Source organism: Lottia gigantea (genome assembly GCF_000327385.1).
Source record: "Lottia gigantea unplaced genomic scaffold LOTGIsca_22, whole genome shotgun sequence".
Classification (NCBI taxonomy): domain Eukaryota; kingdom Metazoa; phylum Mollusca; class Gastropoda; family Lottiidae; genus Lottia; species Lottia gigantea.
This window is the reverse complement of record NW_008708555.1, coordinates 239,985-258,904: the sequence shown is the minus strand read 5'-3', so window position 1 is coordinate 258,904 and position 18,920 is coordinate 239,985. Positions and strand designations below refer to the sequence as shown.

Here is an 18,920-nt window from a genome sequence, read left to right as displayed (position 1 = left end):
AGGTCCATCACGAGGTGCCATAGTAACACATCCGTCCATATTGGTTCATACGGTTCACGACAGGAAGAGACCTGTCCTCAGAACGACGCCAATGATTCCACAAACGGAAACCACAACGGCTAATCTATTCTTAGCCAAATCTTCCGAGCCGACTATCTTTAAGATTAAGGCAGTTCGAAAACCCACTCGAGGCGATTCAATGGTCAAGGATTCTCGTAGGAGGACGACATCAACCAGGTCTCCAGTCAAGTCAACAAAGTCCACTACTCCAAAGCCCACAACAATACCAATCACGACCACTACTAGAAAAGTGCGTCCGACAACTCGTCCAAAAACAACGACAAAAACCACAAAACCACCACAGATTAAACGAACGACGACAAAATCCAAAATAACAATAGAACCAGCCAGTATTTCCTTGTGGGACACCAGAAAAACGACTCTGTCTTTCAAGACTACTAAAGCACATAAGAAGTCCAAGACATATAAGGGAGAAAGTACAACTGAAAAGGCAACAAAGTCATATAAGGATATTCATTTCGGAGCACGAACAGAATCTTCCACTGAGCCAACAACCATTACCACTGTAGCTTATCCTTGGCCAAAGGTCGAAGGATCGCTACCTCCGACAAGATCTTCTACTCCTCCAACAACAGCTTCAAGGACTACTACCACGACTAGAAAAACAGATGCACCAGCCACAATCGACAAAGAACTACTAGCTTATATTGAATCGTCAACTCCGTCCAAAGACCTCACTCCCAATCCTACCAGTCTTCCTACTACTATACCAACAACCAAGAAAACTAAACCGCTGAAAAAGATCTTTAAGAAATACAGAAACAAATTCCGATTCCAAACACGTAAACCACGAATTCTTAAGTCTGATGTTAAGTTCCCGTTTATTCATACAAAAAATATTATATGGACGCTGAAGAAGCAAGATCAACTTCCGACCAGCCCTGGACCAAAGACGACTGAGAGAGCCCCGACAACCACTAAATCTCCACGTCCACTATTGAAAACAACAAAGAAACCTGATACTACACCGCGACAAAGAACCACCAACGGACAGATTAAGATAACGCAATCTGTGATTACCAAATCTAACAAGAGGAAGGGCACACATAAACCAAGAATGCATATGTCGACGAGAATAGTCAAGCCAAAACCGTTTGAAGTGAGCCTATACAATATAGACGTTACGACTGAAGAACCCAAGGAAACAACCACTGAGAAACTTGTCTCATCTAGATATGACAAAACGCTGAAACAGTCGCCATTTTCACGAAGGGAATACCAGAACCGTCAAGAAGCTGAAAGAGCCAGATTAGCAAAGGCGAAGAACAATATCAATATCACAAGCCATGACATGGCTAACATCGGCGAATTGGAATCTGATTATTGGAAGGTGGGCGATGATCAAGAGGGAACATCCGGAGCAACTGGTGCGACAATGTTACCTCCTTGGTGGAACGTCGACAGCACACCAACTTCCCGATCGACTAGGAAGAACGCCACATTACGTAAGACTTCCACTAGCATGCAAGCAACACCCTCGGAGGAACCCAATGCAGAGACAATGAAGGATCACAATGTGTCTAAAGAAACTCAAGTCACAAACAGGCCAGTCTCGGGCATATTTACCAACCTCCAAAACAAATTTAAAATGAACAAGAAAAAATGGTCGACGAGAAAGACACACATCTTTAAGACAACAACTCCCGTTTATTCGGAAGTAGTATTGAAGAAAACAACCGAGAAAAGAAATAACTATATAACCTTACGTCGACATAAGGCCACCACCAACAAAATAAAGAAACTAACATCGAGAAAACCTTACGAGGTAACCACTGGAAGATCAACTTCACCTTTCAAAAACCCAAGACAAACACTACCAAACTGGCGTCTTGCAGAGCGCCCCACTGCTAGCATCACATCCTCAACCAAACTGACCACAGTCAATGGTACAACGACCATAACCATACCTATAGAGATATTGCAAAGGACACAGAACGCCACAGCGGGTACTTCGACATTTATCACCAATTCAACATTGACACCAAAGACAACAGCCAACACTACGTTCGGTTATACCTATTTCAACAATGCTACATTCCTAAAATATAACTACACAGACTGGTACTTGTTAGAGTCTATGAGCCGGGCACCGACCACACCGCTTCCAACCAAACCGGCACCTCAATTCCGAGACATTCCCGGCCTGGAATTAACCAATGAACTACTCCCTGGGCTTAAAGATTTCGATTTGGGAAAGATCTCCAAAGAGACTCAACCCAAGAAGCAGGAGTACCATCCTTTTACAAATCCATTAAACAAATTCGCTTACACTGAAATTAGGCATCCGATCAACCATGATCCAAGATATGGTCTTTTGAAGATTCCCCGTGAAAATGCGATCTCCAAAACTAAACCACCACAAGTAATATACGGATTGATGACCAGGAGTCCGAAGACGACCACACCAACGTCGACCAAGACGATTGACGAAGGCGACATTATTATCAAGAAAGGCAAAGAAAAGGTCTACCAGTACGTCTTCCACACGACAGAAAGTCCTTTCACTATGCCTTGGGACACACCAAACTCTATCTTCAAGAAGAAGCTTCCAAAGCGACTCAGAAACATATTTTCTAGGCCATCCAAATATAAGAAAAAGACTCAACAACCTAAAAATAAATGGGATCTTATTAAGAATTTAGCTACGAGTCAGAAGTTCAACACACCGACTTTAGTCCCGGAAGCCCAATTTGTGCCCATGGCACCTGTTGCCCCCATGATCCCGAATACCAGGAGCATGCCCTTCGACGAAGCATTGTACAGTTTAGATGAAAAGTTCAAGTATAATCATAATATAGATGATATCGGATTCCGACCGGATCTGAAGTATGAGGTGGGGACTCCACAAGTGATTATCAGGAAACCGTCTGAGCAGGAAGTCTTCTTAGATGGTATGTTCACATTCTTATTACTACTTCCGGTGTTTCTTTCCACTGGCATATTGCAAATAACCACTTTCTGAAATATCCTGCGCGTTCATTTGCTGATTTTCATGGGTTGAATGAATGTTAGATAGGACCATGTCACTTGGCGTGATGCGGAACCATGTCCTACACCATGTTTGGTTGCCTCCTGGTAAGACGCGACGCGGATCCTATCACTACGATAGTGCGGTTCGTTTCTTGAAAAAAAAATTGAAATTCCAATAAGGACTGCTTAAAGAGAAATAAGTCGGTTTTCTTCTTTTGATCTCAAATGTTTTTTTTGAAATATGCCTGGAAGAAATGTCGGAAAATTATATTTAAAAAGCAGAACAATTAATTTTGATACATGTAAAGATTTATCAGCATTAACAAAAACATTTTAAATTGCTACAGAAATGTTCATCAGAAATATTTGGTCATAATTGTATAACATTGAACTAATGAAACTTCTCCTTGCAGCTAATTCTTTCACTAATATATAATTTCTCATCTCATTTGATTTTTGCTTTGTTGGGTTTGGTCTGAGTTTTTGATTAGATAGTAGTTTTTCGAACTTTGAGTTTCATCTCGCGATTTTGAGTTTCTTTTGGCGTTTTCCAAGATTGGTTCTTGAATTGGGTAGGTCTATATTCAACCCTCAGGCGTGATAGTTTGCACATATAGTTTGAAAACGAGGTTCTTGGGTCACATTTTAACTATTTATAGTAACGTTTTATTTCAGATTCACAAGGTATTTATAACTAATGCGCATGCCATATATTTACTTTCGATTTGCATGCGATTTTGACGCGTTTTGCTGGTATAAATTGGAAAACCATTCTTTCATTTACTCATTTGGCAAACTTCTTCTAAAATTAGATTTCTTTAATGCCATTGTCCTCTTGGATCATTTGACTTTCCACCTTATGGAGCATCTGGTACATCTAAAACAGCTGACAGGATTCATCTGAATCGCCCGCCGACTTGATACTGACTTTGTTCTGCGATTGTTCTGAGGTACTATTGACAGTAAACGCATATAGCACAATACCTTAGTAGGCAACTTAGACAGCTGCGCTGTTGAATTTTTATTCGGCCGCCTGTGAAATGACCCCAATTCATCTTTTCATGACACAAACGTAGAGCAATTAGAATGAATGAGCTTAGAGATTTACTGACTATTTACTGGTAACGCTTCTACAACCATCAACATAGACTAGTCCTGACAGAACACTACCTGCTTTTTGAAAAGAAGTCTTGCACGCAATACAATATATCACGAGCTTTGCATGACTTATTTGTATAATATATTTATATTTGTAGATTCGAGTACGTTGAGATTCGAAGGACATTTTTTATAAGCTTTTATTTGCAGGTAGGAGCAGACGTGTTGAATATGGAAAAACAAGAACTTTAACAAAATATTTCATTTTCAGTGCTTATATACTATCGTGGGAAGCATCAGCGACGCGAATCCAATCAATATCCGCCCAATGGCGCTGGCACAACTTTCAGATACAAAACTAGCCATTGGTCGGTTACCTGGAATTGGCGGTTTAATTCACATCTGGAGCAAAGAATGCATTCTCAATCTAGACAAAATCTAGACTATTTGCTAAAATGATAATTATGATAGCGATGCTGTTATTGCAAGCGAACAGTTTTCTCAGTTTATACCATTTCTGATGCTGCAGTTGCCACAAGGACCACAAAAATGTAGAGCATTACAGAGGCATACAATGGTGATAAGGAAAGCGCTTTTCCAGAAATGAACTGGGTAATAACTCATAGAAAAAATTCAAATGCTAACAAGCTATGCAAATTTTTTAGCGAGATGCAAGCATTTTTTTTCAGATTAATTTTTTATGTTTTTTTTTTAGGTAACAATAATTATATTCAATTACTCATTTTATTGTACCATTGTACATAATGGCATAATTTTAAATTCATAAAGTATGTATTTTATATCGCAAGGACACTAAGATTTGTGCTTCTAATGACTGGATTGCTTATCTTCCTTAACTTATCCCGTTTCGAAATTGAAAATTAGTATCTATAGCTCAATCTTCTATCATTTCATTTCATTTCATTTCCTCAAACTTATATCTGAGTCTGATAATGATGCCTTATTCTTATTGGTAAAGTTTGCAGTGTGTTTTAGAGTTGAATTAAGGGATAACTGTGCAGGAATATCTGATGAGAATTTGGTAAACATTCTCACTTACAGAGTCTTTCTGTCTCTAAGTTAAAACTCTTGCATGGAATTATCAAAAACTTTATAACAATTTGGCTTTATCTCATCTTATATATTCTTTTGGTTTTGAAGTCTTTTTTGAATAACAATCTGATAAGGGTTTGATTGTTTTTTTAAGTTTTGAAGTGTTTTTAATTTGGTCTTTTTTTGAATTTTCAAACGACACCTGCACGAATAGTTGCATGGTTGTACCACCGAGTGACAATCATATTTTATTGGAGATTTTCGATATGGTTTCAAAATAGTTTCGAAAAACAATATATTGAATTAAATTTCAAAGTTACCATTAACAATCGCAATCGAGCGTAAAAAATCATTCTTTTCTCCATCGTCGAAATTGTCCATGGTTTAATCAATTGATTAATTATTGATTAAATGTTGATTATTGTATAACTTCAAATGCATCAAACGAAATTTTGAATCTGATATCGAAATTCTCTAAGAATATGAAAATAAATTGTCCCTATTGTCGCATGTGAATTGATACCTGCATGGGTTCTCTCCCTTTATATATATACTGAAGAAATTCAGGTGATAAGAGTGTGCTTAAAGAGCTGACCAAGCTTAAATAGCGGTTTAATAGAGTAGAAGGTAAGTGTGGTGGTACTGATTGACTTGGCGCATCCATTCCTTCCTTCGTCTTGGAAAAGGTAAATGGTCGAAGACCTCCTTTTGATTCTTCTTTTTGGTCTTTTTATTCCACAGACCCACAGACAACTTGGCTTAAAAACGTTTCCAGTGATAACATTGTTAGCATTGTTTTATGTAACTTGTCTAAAAGTTGAAAAAAAGCAAGAAAAAAAATAAAAAATAAACACAAAGTGATAGTTAATGTCTGTCATTCGATTGTGAATTTTGATGTATAATCAGAATCTAGTATTATTTTCTAATACCTCATAGAAGATAAAATCCATTGCCAATTTCCTCCTTTTTCTAAGCTTTCCATATACGTATATCTATCCATACCTACTTGCATGTCGAAATTTACCCCAAAGAGAGTTTAGTTACAACTTCGACAAGCATCGTAACGGTGGTTTGTTCTCAAATTGAGGTTGTAGTCTCTTCTCACTTGGGGTAATTCTGAAACCTCTACTATCTTTATATTGCTGGTGATATTGTTGTGGTGAGGACCTCGTGAATGGTGACAGAGGGAGCTGCGATCGAAGGCTAGTGACAACTGGTCTGAGCTCCAACAGCATGTGATAATGGATGAGGCGCTGCAGCTATTGGCTGAACAGGTAGTGTATTGCAGGTAAAAGGAAGGTAACAGGAAAGACGTTTCGTCCCAAAGTCGTATTCGTAGGGTAAAAGGTTGTACGCTATTCTACTTGGCATGGTTCTAGCTTTGGTAATGGGTGCTTCCTTTCTAGGTATCTTGGTAAGTTAAGTGTTGTAAACGGGTTGTCGTGGGTATATGTCGTTTTTTAAACTGTAGAGTAATTTCTGTCTGTAGTCAAGTTTATTTTTTGAGTTTAAGAGGTTTGTGAGTTAACCTCAATTAGGTGTTATTTTTCAATTTGTGTTGAAATTCTTATGATTTTGTTTTGGTTTTAGCAGGCAAGGTAAGCCGAGTGGGGTGTGAAACGAGAATTGTATTGATTTGATTTTCCCTTTACACAATCGATTTTAAAAGTTTACTAACAATTTTTGGACAATTGTATTGAGAAACCGCTATATCTGTCGAATGTATATGAAGCAGAGCAGATCTTCACCAATGTGGTCCTAATTCTACTATTTTTTTGTTTCAGATTTCCATTGTCCATCAGTGTTTGGTATTTTTGCTGATAAACACAACTGTCAAAGATTCTATCAGTGCGTCTGGTTCGTGTCCTTCCATCATACATGTGGACAAGGTACAGTCTGGAACGACCATTTAAAAATCTGTGACTGGCCTGGAGCCGAATCCTGTATATCCTAAAATATTTACGTCGATAAACTAACGATACGTTACCGTTTAAGTAATTTTAGTGACGTCATCTCAAACAGGTGCCCGCTTTACTAGTGACGTCATTCGTGATGTAAACACAAACTTTATACTATTGCGGGCACAATATTACTTGGACATTGAAGGTGACGCTACGATTGCGTATCATAAAAAGGGACCCTTGAAGTATTACTAATTTATATAATTTTATACGTTTTTATTATTATCATCCATGTATATGAACATATATATATTCGGTGTCATATAGCGGTGGATAGTATGAGAGAACAAGGGCAGTAACTTGCCATGTAAAGCATAATGTCATTGATCATTGTATATTTATATTGTATATAAACTGTATAGTGATGGGTTATATACACTTTAGCAATAACCACCATTTTATCTTGACGTCTTCTTTCGACAATTTATGATAATATCCACCGACTTCTTTCAGTTGTCGTCCAAATAGAACAGTAAGATGGTTAACAAAGCTATGTGTTCGGATGTAGATTTTAAAAATATTTCGGATTCCTTTCAAAGAATAAAACTTCGAAACGGTAACAATTACATCTTTATGTAAAGTCACTAAAGACTTGATGCTTGAAAATATAATTCTTACAACATTTTCACTCGTAGATTTTGGACACATGTACTCCTATTTCAATGTTAAGTGTTTGCTAATAGACACTATTTTCAAAAAGGAATTGTTGAATTGTTCTTTAAAACTGTTACCAAATTAATCTTTAACCAAAATCGAAAGCCGAAAGCGGACCGACTCTAGGAAGCACAAGCACAGATTATTTCTTACCTTGAGGAGGATTCGAACCCATGACACCTAATCTCCTAGCAGAAATAACGGAAGACAATTTCTGGGAATACTAATCCTGAGTTTTATTAACTTAGGTATGAAGGATTATATTTTATCGGTCAGGACCAATAAGTTGGTTATTTCATTAAGATATCAATATCATATTTTGTATATTTATTTTGTATTTGTATATTATAATATTTTATATTCTGAAGGAAAATAACTATTGTTCCTTCTAATTGTTTATAATGGGAATTAAAAATTGATATTTATCCTCGTTTTTTATATACCTTATAGTTATCCATATCCACTCGTTCACCTTTTAAACACCATCTGAGTTCTCCAAGATCAGAGAAAGAAAGACAAAAAATATGAAAGCAACTGTATTTTACAAGGATAGCGACTTAAGTTAGCAATTATGTATCCTTACTACCAACTGGTTCTTGGCCAAACCTTATGGCATTGATCTTTCAAAACTTATCCATATTCATTTACAGCTGTAAGTTGTGATCTCGCGTCTCCTTCCTGGTGTGCCCGAACTGCAGAATAATATTTGCTGCAGGCAGTACCCAGACTTGATTGTTCGGAGAGGCAAGTAATGTAACCGGAGGAGCTATAGAGTTTGATGTTTAGTTGTAGTGATAATATTGGTCGGTCGATCTGTTTTTTTTTTCAGAGATATGTGTCTGATTTGTAACAGATATAAGATAAGCAAATATAAAACAGATAATGATATAACGAAACGGGATTATTACTAATCTTAATGGTCTTTTCTTCTGTTTATTTCTCGTTACAAAATATAGTCAATTAGCATTATTCAAATATCATCGATATTATTACTCAGGGCGTGATTCAGACACTACTGTGTGTTCTGCTAATATTGTTATCTGATTTGGTCGTGTAAAGGAGAGCAATATTATTTATATGGTCAAAATTATATTGGTAACAATTACTTCTATAAATTTTGTGCAAAGTTTCGACAATGATACTCTCGTTTATATCTACAAATGGTGATAAAGCAGAGTAAAACATCGTCGAAACGTTTACAATTTGGCGTACAGTCTAACTTGTATTAAGCAGCCAGTCAAGGGAAGGAATGCTCAAAAGTGGCTGCTTACTAAGGGGTGGTGCTTAATAGAGGTATGGTTTACCCAGCTAAGAATGACAAGTTGATATTTTGAGATATTATTTAATAATAACAATACATGTACATGTATAACAATACAATGTATTTTATGTTTTCTGATATATTCAACGAAAATGATACGAAATTTTAATCTTATCTTAAGTAGATTGACCTCGGTGATGACTAAACAAATCACAGATGCTCTTGGATTATTAGTAAAGTACCCATTTACAGCTAGATCTACCGGAATAGGGAAATATATACTATTGAAGTCCACCAGCAATTCACTCGCCGAATCAAAATTAGAACCCACAAGTACCACCATTAATTCGATGTTACCAAGGTTATAATTTCAAGATTCTAATGGTCTAACCGACGACGGTCTGTACTCTTAACAAAACAAAGTACCCAAAATCTCTGAAACTGCTGTTGTGGCATTGAGCTATGTGGACTCTCTGAAAGAGATTGCTGTATTTGGTTTCTTCCTTCATGAATGAATGTAAAGTATCACAAGATATTTACTTAAAAAATAAAAAAAAATACTTATATCATATATTTTCTTTCCAAATATTTGAACAAACGTTTTAATTTCTCTCGAATCTATAAATTATTGAAAAGAATATTAAGTTTCTTTATTGGCATGCCCTGATAGTAACTCTTCATCAGCTACCAAAGTATTCGGCAATCCTCGGTAGTTTCCGTAAAGCTGAACCTGCCTCGGTAATGAATGTTTTCTTGGGCGGAACTCTTTACTTTCGGTAGTTAGCAGTGATAGTAGTGATACTGCGTTCATATATATAGTCCATAATTTGGAGCCTTTGGAGATGAACATAAAAGTTACTTATGTATTTAATGCTATATTGTGACTTTTGGTTATCCAATGATACATTATATTATTTTAAATCCATATCTATCGAATATTTTGGTTTCATTGATTGTGTTTACATATACTTGTAGTCCCGAACTACCAGCCTCTATCTACAAGAATCACATGATCACATGACTATTGGCTTGGTTCGGACAACTATGGCTTCCATTCATTACTGTGATATGTTGCAGAGCGATATCTTAACTTTCACGATGGACCGTTTGCTACCGAAGACCATGAAATATTAAATTTCTACATTGTCAGTTTGTGGCCCTTGATGATTAAAGATGATTATGAAACAGCCTGACTTTGACGGTACTTTTTGACTTTGAAAAGTAAAAATTGAGTTTTGTTTCTAGATGAGACGTTTCTAAGGTGTTAAAGGTACCGAAATCGAATTGAAGGTTGATGGGCGTGTCTGTCCTCGAAATATACATATATAAATATATTTGCCTAATAATTTTCTTTAAAGATCAACGTAAAGGTCCCATTGATTATATAACTATTAAAGGTATCCAATGTCAACTTCCGGTTTCAGATAGCATGCAGTAGTAGGTTTAATAAAATACATTCTTTGTGAATAATTGTATTTATACAATCTTATATTGGCATATTGAACTGAAATGTGAGACGACATGAAACAGATTGATTGCAAAAACTAATCAATCACATATCGATTCATCTTCAACATCTCAAGCTATTATAAACTACGTCTAATACATCTGCAACTGAAATAGCAACCTTTCTTGTATCAATTAAGTTTCGATTTAAGTGGATTGTACGCTAGCGAATACAACCCTCAGTGTCCTGGACAATAAGCAACTGGACAATAAGCAATAAGCAACTGACTTTCGGGGGGGGGGGGGGGGTGCTCTGATTGGCTGTATTCCCTGGCCAACGATCCAAGCATGTAACTGCATTCCGTGATACAAGAAAGCATAATGTCAAGACATTAGAGTATCTCTGTAATTCCTTGGCATTGTGAAGATGATATCGATAAGGGTTGTGTTTTGTTATATAATATACATGTTTATATATATAATATGTATTGATGATATGTAACAGATCAGTGTCATATTACAAAAGACCATTATGCCAAAATTCTGCCAAAAGCACAGTTAAAGTTTAAGACTTATTAATATATATCGAAACTTGACTATAACCTATTATTTCTAAACTGTTTATGTGTATTGGGGACACTGATAGCATCAATTTGCACTATTCCGAATTCCAATCAGACATCTGTGGTTCCTACAATTGCACTAAAACGTGCTAATCGCGAAATATGTTACATCACCTATGGCGTTCGGTATCAGCGACGACATCAAACACCATGTTTTAGTGGAGTTGTGGGAACCACAGACGTCTGATTGAAATTTGAATGGTGCAAGTCAGTGTTCCAGACACACATAAAATTTTTAGGCAGCCTCTTTACAATCTCTTTTTATCATGAAAGAAAGTTCAATATTTCTTTATAATTTATATTCTTTTATCTAAATATTTATATTAAATACACAATTCACATTACACAAATTCTAAATCATGCTTCTAAGTTTATCTGAACTGAAATCAGAGTAAACACATCTCGAGAAAACATCCTTAGAATCATTAAAGTACTGAAAACGTTTTCTCATAGTGTAGTGTTACATTTCATCATTAACAGAACTGGAACCACAGTGGTAAAGGCTTGAGCGGGGGGCACAATGGCGGTGCCAATCTCCGCAGACTGGTAAAATGAGGGAGAGGGGAGAGGGTGGGGTGGACAATTGTCGAGGCCGAAATTCAAAATGCGGCTTTTTTGCGGAAATTTTGCATAGTTGAGCAAATTTTTAAAAACAATCCCCGAAGAAGCCAAGAATTTTTGCTTTTACCAGTCGAAACCTTTTACAATGCATTTAACTGCCGTGTTTTTGTTAACTTTGGAAAGAACACTCGCAATTCACAACAACAACAACCAGTAGATAGGAAACATATTTTTCTGCAAATCAAAGCGAAACAAGTCTACCGAAAATAATATTGTTTAAAAACCAATATTGTGTTCAATACTTCAATACAATATAAATCAATATACAACTTTAATAAAAGTGATTGTTTATTTTTATTCATCATGCAGGACTGTATGAAACATCAATGTGAATTCTTCGAAGGTTTGTCTGAAGTATAAATCATCATTAATGTAACGGAATCGAATCAAAGGCCTTGTTGAAATCCACAAACGTTATTTGCAACTTTCTGATCTAGGACTTGTATACGAGCCTTCGTCATCTAAACACAGATACTGTATTAATATTCTTGTCGATTTCCGGAAATTTTATTTGAGGGAAATAAAATGAGCAGCTATCCTCGGATGTGGTTCTGAAGTTTCAAAAGCATGTCGGGTCTCGCTGGAAACATGGTGGATACTCTTGTGTGAATGACAAGACCGAATCAATGGACACAATATGTGTGAAAAAAATAATAATAGCAAATGAAATTCTGAATCTGGTCTCATTAAATGTAACAGAAGATTCGTAAAATTCAGAGGAAGGTTGAGAAACAAATAGGTCGATATGACGAAACAAGATATAATGGACAGAAACATATTAAACAATTTATCAACACGTGATTATTTTATAGTTTCATGATACTAATACACAGAAAGATAATGAACAAATCGGAATATTGATTAACGATACATGTCTTCTAACAAGTTCTATCTTTTAATGGGGCAATTAAGAAACGATTGGTTTGGGTAATGTCTGAACTACTGTTGAATGATAGACAAATGATCTCCTTTTGATTCAGGAAGTAGGTTTCCAGATCAAAAGCAGTTCGAAGCTTTCAGGAAACGCATCGTTATTTGTTTGTTCACCAACTCATGTTTACCAGTGACATCTATGGATTTTGATTCACGATTAGGACTTCTGGATGGTTGAACAGTTTTGACAGAATTCACCTTGACCGAATCTCGGAATTTATGAGTTATTGATGGTGATGAATTTGGATTCTGTTGAGTTTGTGATTCTGATTGAAGAAACAATCACTTTCAGTGACTCTGTATTCCACTCGTATGAGGTAGGTTTTTATAACTTCGCTGAAGCATATATTGCACGTCTAGGTGATGATCCTGTCGGCAAGTTGCTGAATTTTGATCCTGTTGTTATACACCCTCATGAAATGTTATATTGTTTTTGAGAAAGTTTGTACTGTAAAATATTCTCGGCGTTGACATTCAATTCGAATTGAGTTAGCATCCATGTTCTTTTAGTTATGACATTGCAAAAAAGAAACATTATAAACGTGTCGACATCTTCACAGGTTTGTCAATTTCAGAATTTCTGTAGACCAAAATTTGGATGTTATTTCAAGGCTAATAAGTAATATATAACTGTGATTAATGTTTTTCTATGGGTATTTTACTTTTTGTAATTTGAACTGAGGAAATGGTCAACAATTTATATTTTTCAGTGAGACGAATGAGCCTTTATTGGATTATTTACTAGCCAAGAAGTAAACATGATTTTAGAGGTTATCAAAGCCATAAATTGGGTTTCCATTTTGATTATTTACGACCAAGAATCAGGTAAGAATGTTATTTTTATTTCATGATCGTGTTGTTCCTGATTGAGTTTTGTCAGCTTCGTCCGTTTTTTTTTTATTGCCATCTTTTAACAAATCAAGTATAATTAACTATTCACACTTTGCAACTGTAATAGTGGTAAAAGCAACTGTATTAACTCTGCATCCCTTTTCGAGAGTCCAAAAGACAAAAATGTATATTTGATACCGGTTTATTTTACAATTTTTAGTTCAATGGTTCAATGATTTATCTCTACCAGATGAGTTGATGACAATAGAGAAAGAATACAGGCCGGATACGGACCTATCTACCATCTTTAGTCAGATGGATACCAGCCGTAATCTACTCGAGTTTAATGTTCTCCTCATCTGTTCTGAAGATTGTATTAATGAAGTTTTAAATCAGGTAAAAAAGATATATAGGTCACATATTAAAGATAGGTTTCCTTATTTTTTAGTGTCAAATTAAGCAAACTATTTGATTAATTGGTGTTTCTAATGAATTATCGGGTATTCTTAATCATATCATTATGTTCTTATTGCGTGTAATTATGAGTTTTAACCAATCATAAATGTCCATGTATGTACTAGTGTATTATATATATATACTTCTTATATTTTCCATAACTTTTTTATGAAACATATTTTAAGGGAAATGAATACGAGAAGGCTACAGACAGTTTTACATCATTTAAACACAGATCCAGATGGCTCATATTTACTTACCAATGGATACACGATAGACAATTACACGTGCATTTAGATCACGTGACTGTTATTGACCTAAATCAATCTTTAACGGTAAGCATAAGGATCAGACGTAAGTGGAATTGTTTATGGCCTTATTCTTGTAAAAATCTAAAACTAGGTAATGGTGCAATGCACAAATAATATTAACTGTTATGTTTTTGTGATTGATGTGCCTGTTTTGATATAATAAACATATTTCTACTTGCGCTGTTGTCTACAAAAAGGATACATTTGTATCTGACCCTCTTCCAGACAAATACAAAATCAAAGTAAGTGGGTGTCTGTAGATAGCGTTCTAGTTTCTCGGATTAGGCACGTCCTTGAAATTCCACAAGAATAACCATCATTACCGCTTGAGCTACTTAAATAGTGGAATGGCAAAAACCAAAAGTTATAACTCTTGCAACGTTCTTATTTCTTTCTAGGAACCTTTTTGTATACATTCTCTAATGTGGCGAGAGGGAAGGAGACGAGAGTTCTCTTGTCGATGGTTGGAGAGGCACATCATTAATCCGGAAGCTCTATTTCCCAATGTTAATCAGGGATTAAATGGTCGAGTGTTTAGAGTAGTTACTAAAATAGTGAGTTTTTAACCACTGTTTATTTTCTATATTGATTTACAGATAGGATGTCTTGAATTGTTTTAATCTTTAATCTACGATAAAAATTGTAATTTATGTCTCATGTTAGTCAAGGTTTCTAATAGAGCAAATATGATACTAAAACTATATTTCTGTAAAATAATATGTCCGATAAAATTTGTAATTTATGTCTTTTATTGGGCAAGGTTTCGTACAGAACTGAAACGTAATTGAGTTGAAATATAATGTCGTGCCTAGCGTATCTTAAGATGCAGATAAAAAGAGACAGTGTACGGAGCAGGGGCGGGATTATCTATGGAAAATGCCCATCGTGTCCACATAGTGTCATGCCCGTTTTTTTTTTACTTGTTTTCGCTTCCTCCCATTCCGACCCGTGTCCCCCATGTATTTGCTTTATTTATGTTCTACAGTTTCGTTTTTCACTGGCCATCATTATTTGTCTACAAAAGTTGCACGTAAAATTCCATTGACACTCCAATAAGAAAAACAAAAGAGTGAATATTGTTTTAGACTAATAGCAGTAAAACGTAAATATTCATTTCAGTGGCCGCCGTATACGATAAGAAAGAACGAGACGGTATTCGATGGATTATGTATTGAGTTATTAGAAATAATCTCCCAGACTCTTAATTTCAGGTAACCTTAATCAGTTTCATAAACAGATTAAAATAGCATTAGCTAGTAATCCTGTTGGTTTATCCACGAACAAGACTTCGTTATTTATTAGGTTTCCTAAACTTTTTATATGTGTTTGGGAAACTGAGAGAATCGATTTGGATCAATCCAATTTCGGTCAGACGTCTGTGGTTTCTGTAAATATAGAAATACTAATTTACCGTATACGACGTCTCTATTGCAAAAGCTGCTTTTAACATCTAAGGACCATTTCAATAGCTACGTTAGACAACGCTTAGTTTGAGAGGAATTGCAGGAACCACAGACGTCTGATTGAAAATCAGAATGGTACAAATTGATGCTATCAGTGTTCAAGATTCACATAAAAAGTTCAAACTTCTTTACAAGCCCTTTAAGAACGCATATTTATTGAACCACAAACGTCTGGCTGAAAATTGGAATGGTGCAAATCGATTTTTTGATGCCAAAGCTCTTGACAACCTATTTTAAGAACGGGAGCAGACGTCATTGAAAGAATAATCATCCTGGGGCACTAAATAAAACTCCGGCCTGTCAAATTTTAGAGAGTTCTCATATAATTCATCTTGTTTCATGCCGTTTCAGCTACACCATACGTCTGTCTCCAGACGGTCAGTGGGGGTTGAATGATCGAGGCAACTGGACTGGGTTGATTGGGTGTTTAGTCCGGAAGGTTTGTACTACAGTTCACATTGTGAAGGTGGATCATAACCATATATCATGGTAAAGGGTCCGAAAGGGTTTGCCAAGGTCTACCCTCTTTCAATTTCCAAGCTTAACCTTCCTTTATTTTCAATTCAAAATGTCGATGGATCTTCAACGTTCACAATCTGTAGAAAACGCCCATTCCATCCGAAATACGAGACGCATTTCTTCTGCCATGAAGACCTTGGTAAAAAGGTGCAAATGACCGGAGGTCAACTTGAGCGTCGATTGTCATATATGATTAAATGCAGGCGTACTTCTTCTCTCATTTGCGTCATTAACAAAATAATAAGTTATAAGGGATGCTTCCTTATTTCTGATATTTGATAGATATCGGTGGTTGTCCCTTACAGGAGGCTGACCTGATGGTAGCTGCTATAGGTATCTCTAAAGAAAGAGAGGACGTCATGGATTTCACATTCCCCTATCTCTTCAACCATGGGGTGGCCATGTTCAAACTCCGTAATAACCCAGAAGACGAGAAATGGCAGACGTTGCTAAAACCGTTTACACTCGGCGTTTTAGCTTGTATCGGAGCGGCATTGATTACAGCCGGGGTAATATACCATCTGATAGAGAAGTTTAATCCATATTACACCAAGCCACCAACTCTGACGTTCTGGTATAGGATAGAATATCTATATGGTGCTTTATTAGCACATGGTATGTTTTTTTCACTTGTCTTGTTTAACATGGGGTATGCTCATTGAAGCATCAACACTGAAATGAATCGCCGAGAGGTACACTCCTAGCTTCAATTTAGTCTATCCTGATTTTTTAGTTTTTTTTATATGTGTATCATGTGTGACATTCGACAAGACTATGGTAGCAACAATATTGGCCATAGTGGGTTTACAATTGGACTTCACAAATTCTCAGTTTTATACCACTCTTAGCACCTGACAACTAATGGCGTTTCTAGAAAGCATCTGGCGTGGGCCCTATTTTCCAGGGGGGCACATTTCACTATTTCACTATGTAAAATGTACAAATTGAAAGTGGGGGCCCCGTAGAAACGCCACTGTGAACAATAACACTTGATAACATTATTTTTAAAATCAATTCTGAATTCGGGGAGTGTTCGCTACGAACCCTATTTCTCTAGTACCTTTATTAACAGGTTGTGGAAATTTACCTGAAGATCTTGCTGGTCGAATGTTTGTCGGGTGTTGGTGGGTATTCTGTATCGTACTGGCAGCGTCTTACAGTGGGACCCTTATTGCTACCCTGGCAGTCAATATAGAGCAGTACCCTTTCGAAACCCTGGACGAGATGCTAGAGCAGAATAATTATAGATGGGGTTGTATGGGTAATACCCTTTTTATACCCTTATTCAGCGTAAGTTGATCAAAATATTGTATTTGACAGGAGTTGATCTTACGCGAGCATGCAGCAAGTAGCGCTAGCAATTGTTTAAATTTGTGGTCTCTCCTGTCGTTACAAGTCTGTCGAAGGGTGATGGCTTATTCGATAAGAATTAAGAGCCCTGAATACGGAGTAGTTTGAAAGACTGCATTACCAATTGGAAAAATGGCTAAATGTTTATTATATTCTATCAATGGTCAATAAAATTTTGTGTTTTGTTCTCCATGAACACCTTGACAAATTTTTGTGTGTTCTTTGAAGAAGCTATGTGTCTGTTCTTTCATCTGTGCCAGTGACAGTCGACTTAAAAGGATTGAAAAGATGTCTTCTGAACTTTTTTGTGTATCGGGGACACTGATAGAATCAATTTACACCATTCTAAATTTCATCAGCCGTCTGTTGTTCTTGTAATTAAGTTTGGTGATCTAATCTAATCTTTTCATTCATAACGATATATATGTTTTCAGAATACATCAAATACACGATTCAAGGCGATATGGGACGGTATAGTTCAGTTTAACCTAACAAACCCCGCCGTGTTGAGTGAAACAATAGGGGAACAGTTTAACCTGGTCCAAAACGAGGAGTATGTGTTCCTCGGAGATGAGTCGATCTATGAAGATTTATCCCGGAAAGACTGTCAAATCAAGGTCCTGAAAGAAAGATATTTCTCTATTGATTTTGCTTTCGGTTTACAGAATAATTCCCCATATACTGGCCAGTTCTCTCAAGTGTAAGTACAGGTTGTAATTTTTGATTTTTATTAGCAATGTTTGTTTCTCAGATCAGATTTAGTTATTGGACGTTGAAAGCACGTTGTTCATTGTGTAACCATGGCGTTACAGTATGTTAAGGAAATATCAATTGTGCATTCTCTGATGAGATGTTGAAGTATTTAACAAAGATCTGAAAATAGACTGACATGTACGCGCAGAAAGTAGGAAGTAAAACTCCATTTGATTTGTTTTATCTATTTTATTAATAAAAGTGCAAGACAAAAGAAAGTGTACTTTTATAACGAGCCAACCTTTTACATGGTTTAAAAGGTTTTGATACGGTAGCTCTTCTTCAATAATGTCAATACTTGCTCATGCCCCCCCCCCCCCCTCCCCAACCCCTTATTGAGAAAGTTTCCTTAGGACAATATACCACTATAAGAGGTTTGCGGCAAGACCCCCCGCAGAGTTGCCGTATTTTGAATTCAGTCTGTACTGGCCTGTGATATGTCTTATTTTGATGTCAAATGTCTTCCCAGGTCATTTGAAATCCGTTTGCTTTTGGGGGCCTCTGGCAGTACCCCTGGCCTCAAGGATGCCTTGAGA

The 18,920-nt window shown here is 36.3% G+C and overlaps 1 protein-coding gene across 1 annotated transcript in view; it reads left to right on the top strand.

Moving 5' to 3' along the window:
* Nucleotides 1-12,071: 12,071 nt before the first annotated feature.
* The window catches only part of LOTGIDRAFT_159803 (hypothetical protein), a gene marked incomplete at both ends in the record, with an annotated part of 7,432 nt that continues 583 nt past the window's right edge, over nucleotides 12,072-18,920 (top strand). Inside the window, 9 exons of the mRNA XM_009054516.1 lie at nucleotides 12,072-12,111; nucleotides 13,753-13,928; nucleotides 14,174-14,323; nucleotides 14,698-14,853; nucleotides 15,419-15,510; nucleotides 16,114-16,201; nucleotides 16,587-16,896; nucleotides 17,354-17,571; nucleotides 18,066-18,331. Coding sequence (XP_009052764.1) covers nucleotides 12,072-12,111; nucleotides 13,753-13,928; nucleotides 14,174-14,323; nucleotides 14,698-14,853; nucleotides 15,419-15,510; nucleotides 16,114-16,201; nucleotides 16,587-16,896; nucleotides 17,354-17,571; nucleotides 18,066-18,331 — 1,496 coding nt within the window. The remainder of the gene's footprint in view (nucleotides 12,112-13,752; nucleotides 13,929-14,173; nucleotides 14,324-14,697; nucleotides 14,854-15,418; nucleotides 15,511-16,113; nucleotides 16,202-16,586; nucleotides 16,897-17,353; nucleotides 17,572-18,065; nucleotides 18,332-18,920) is intronic.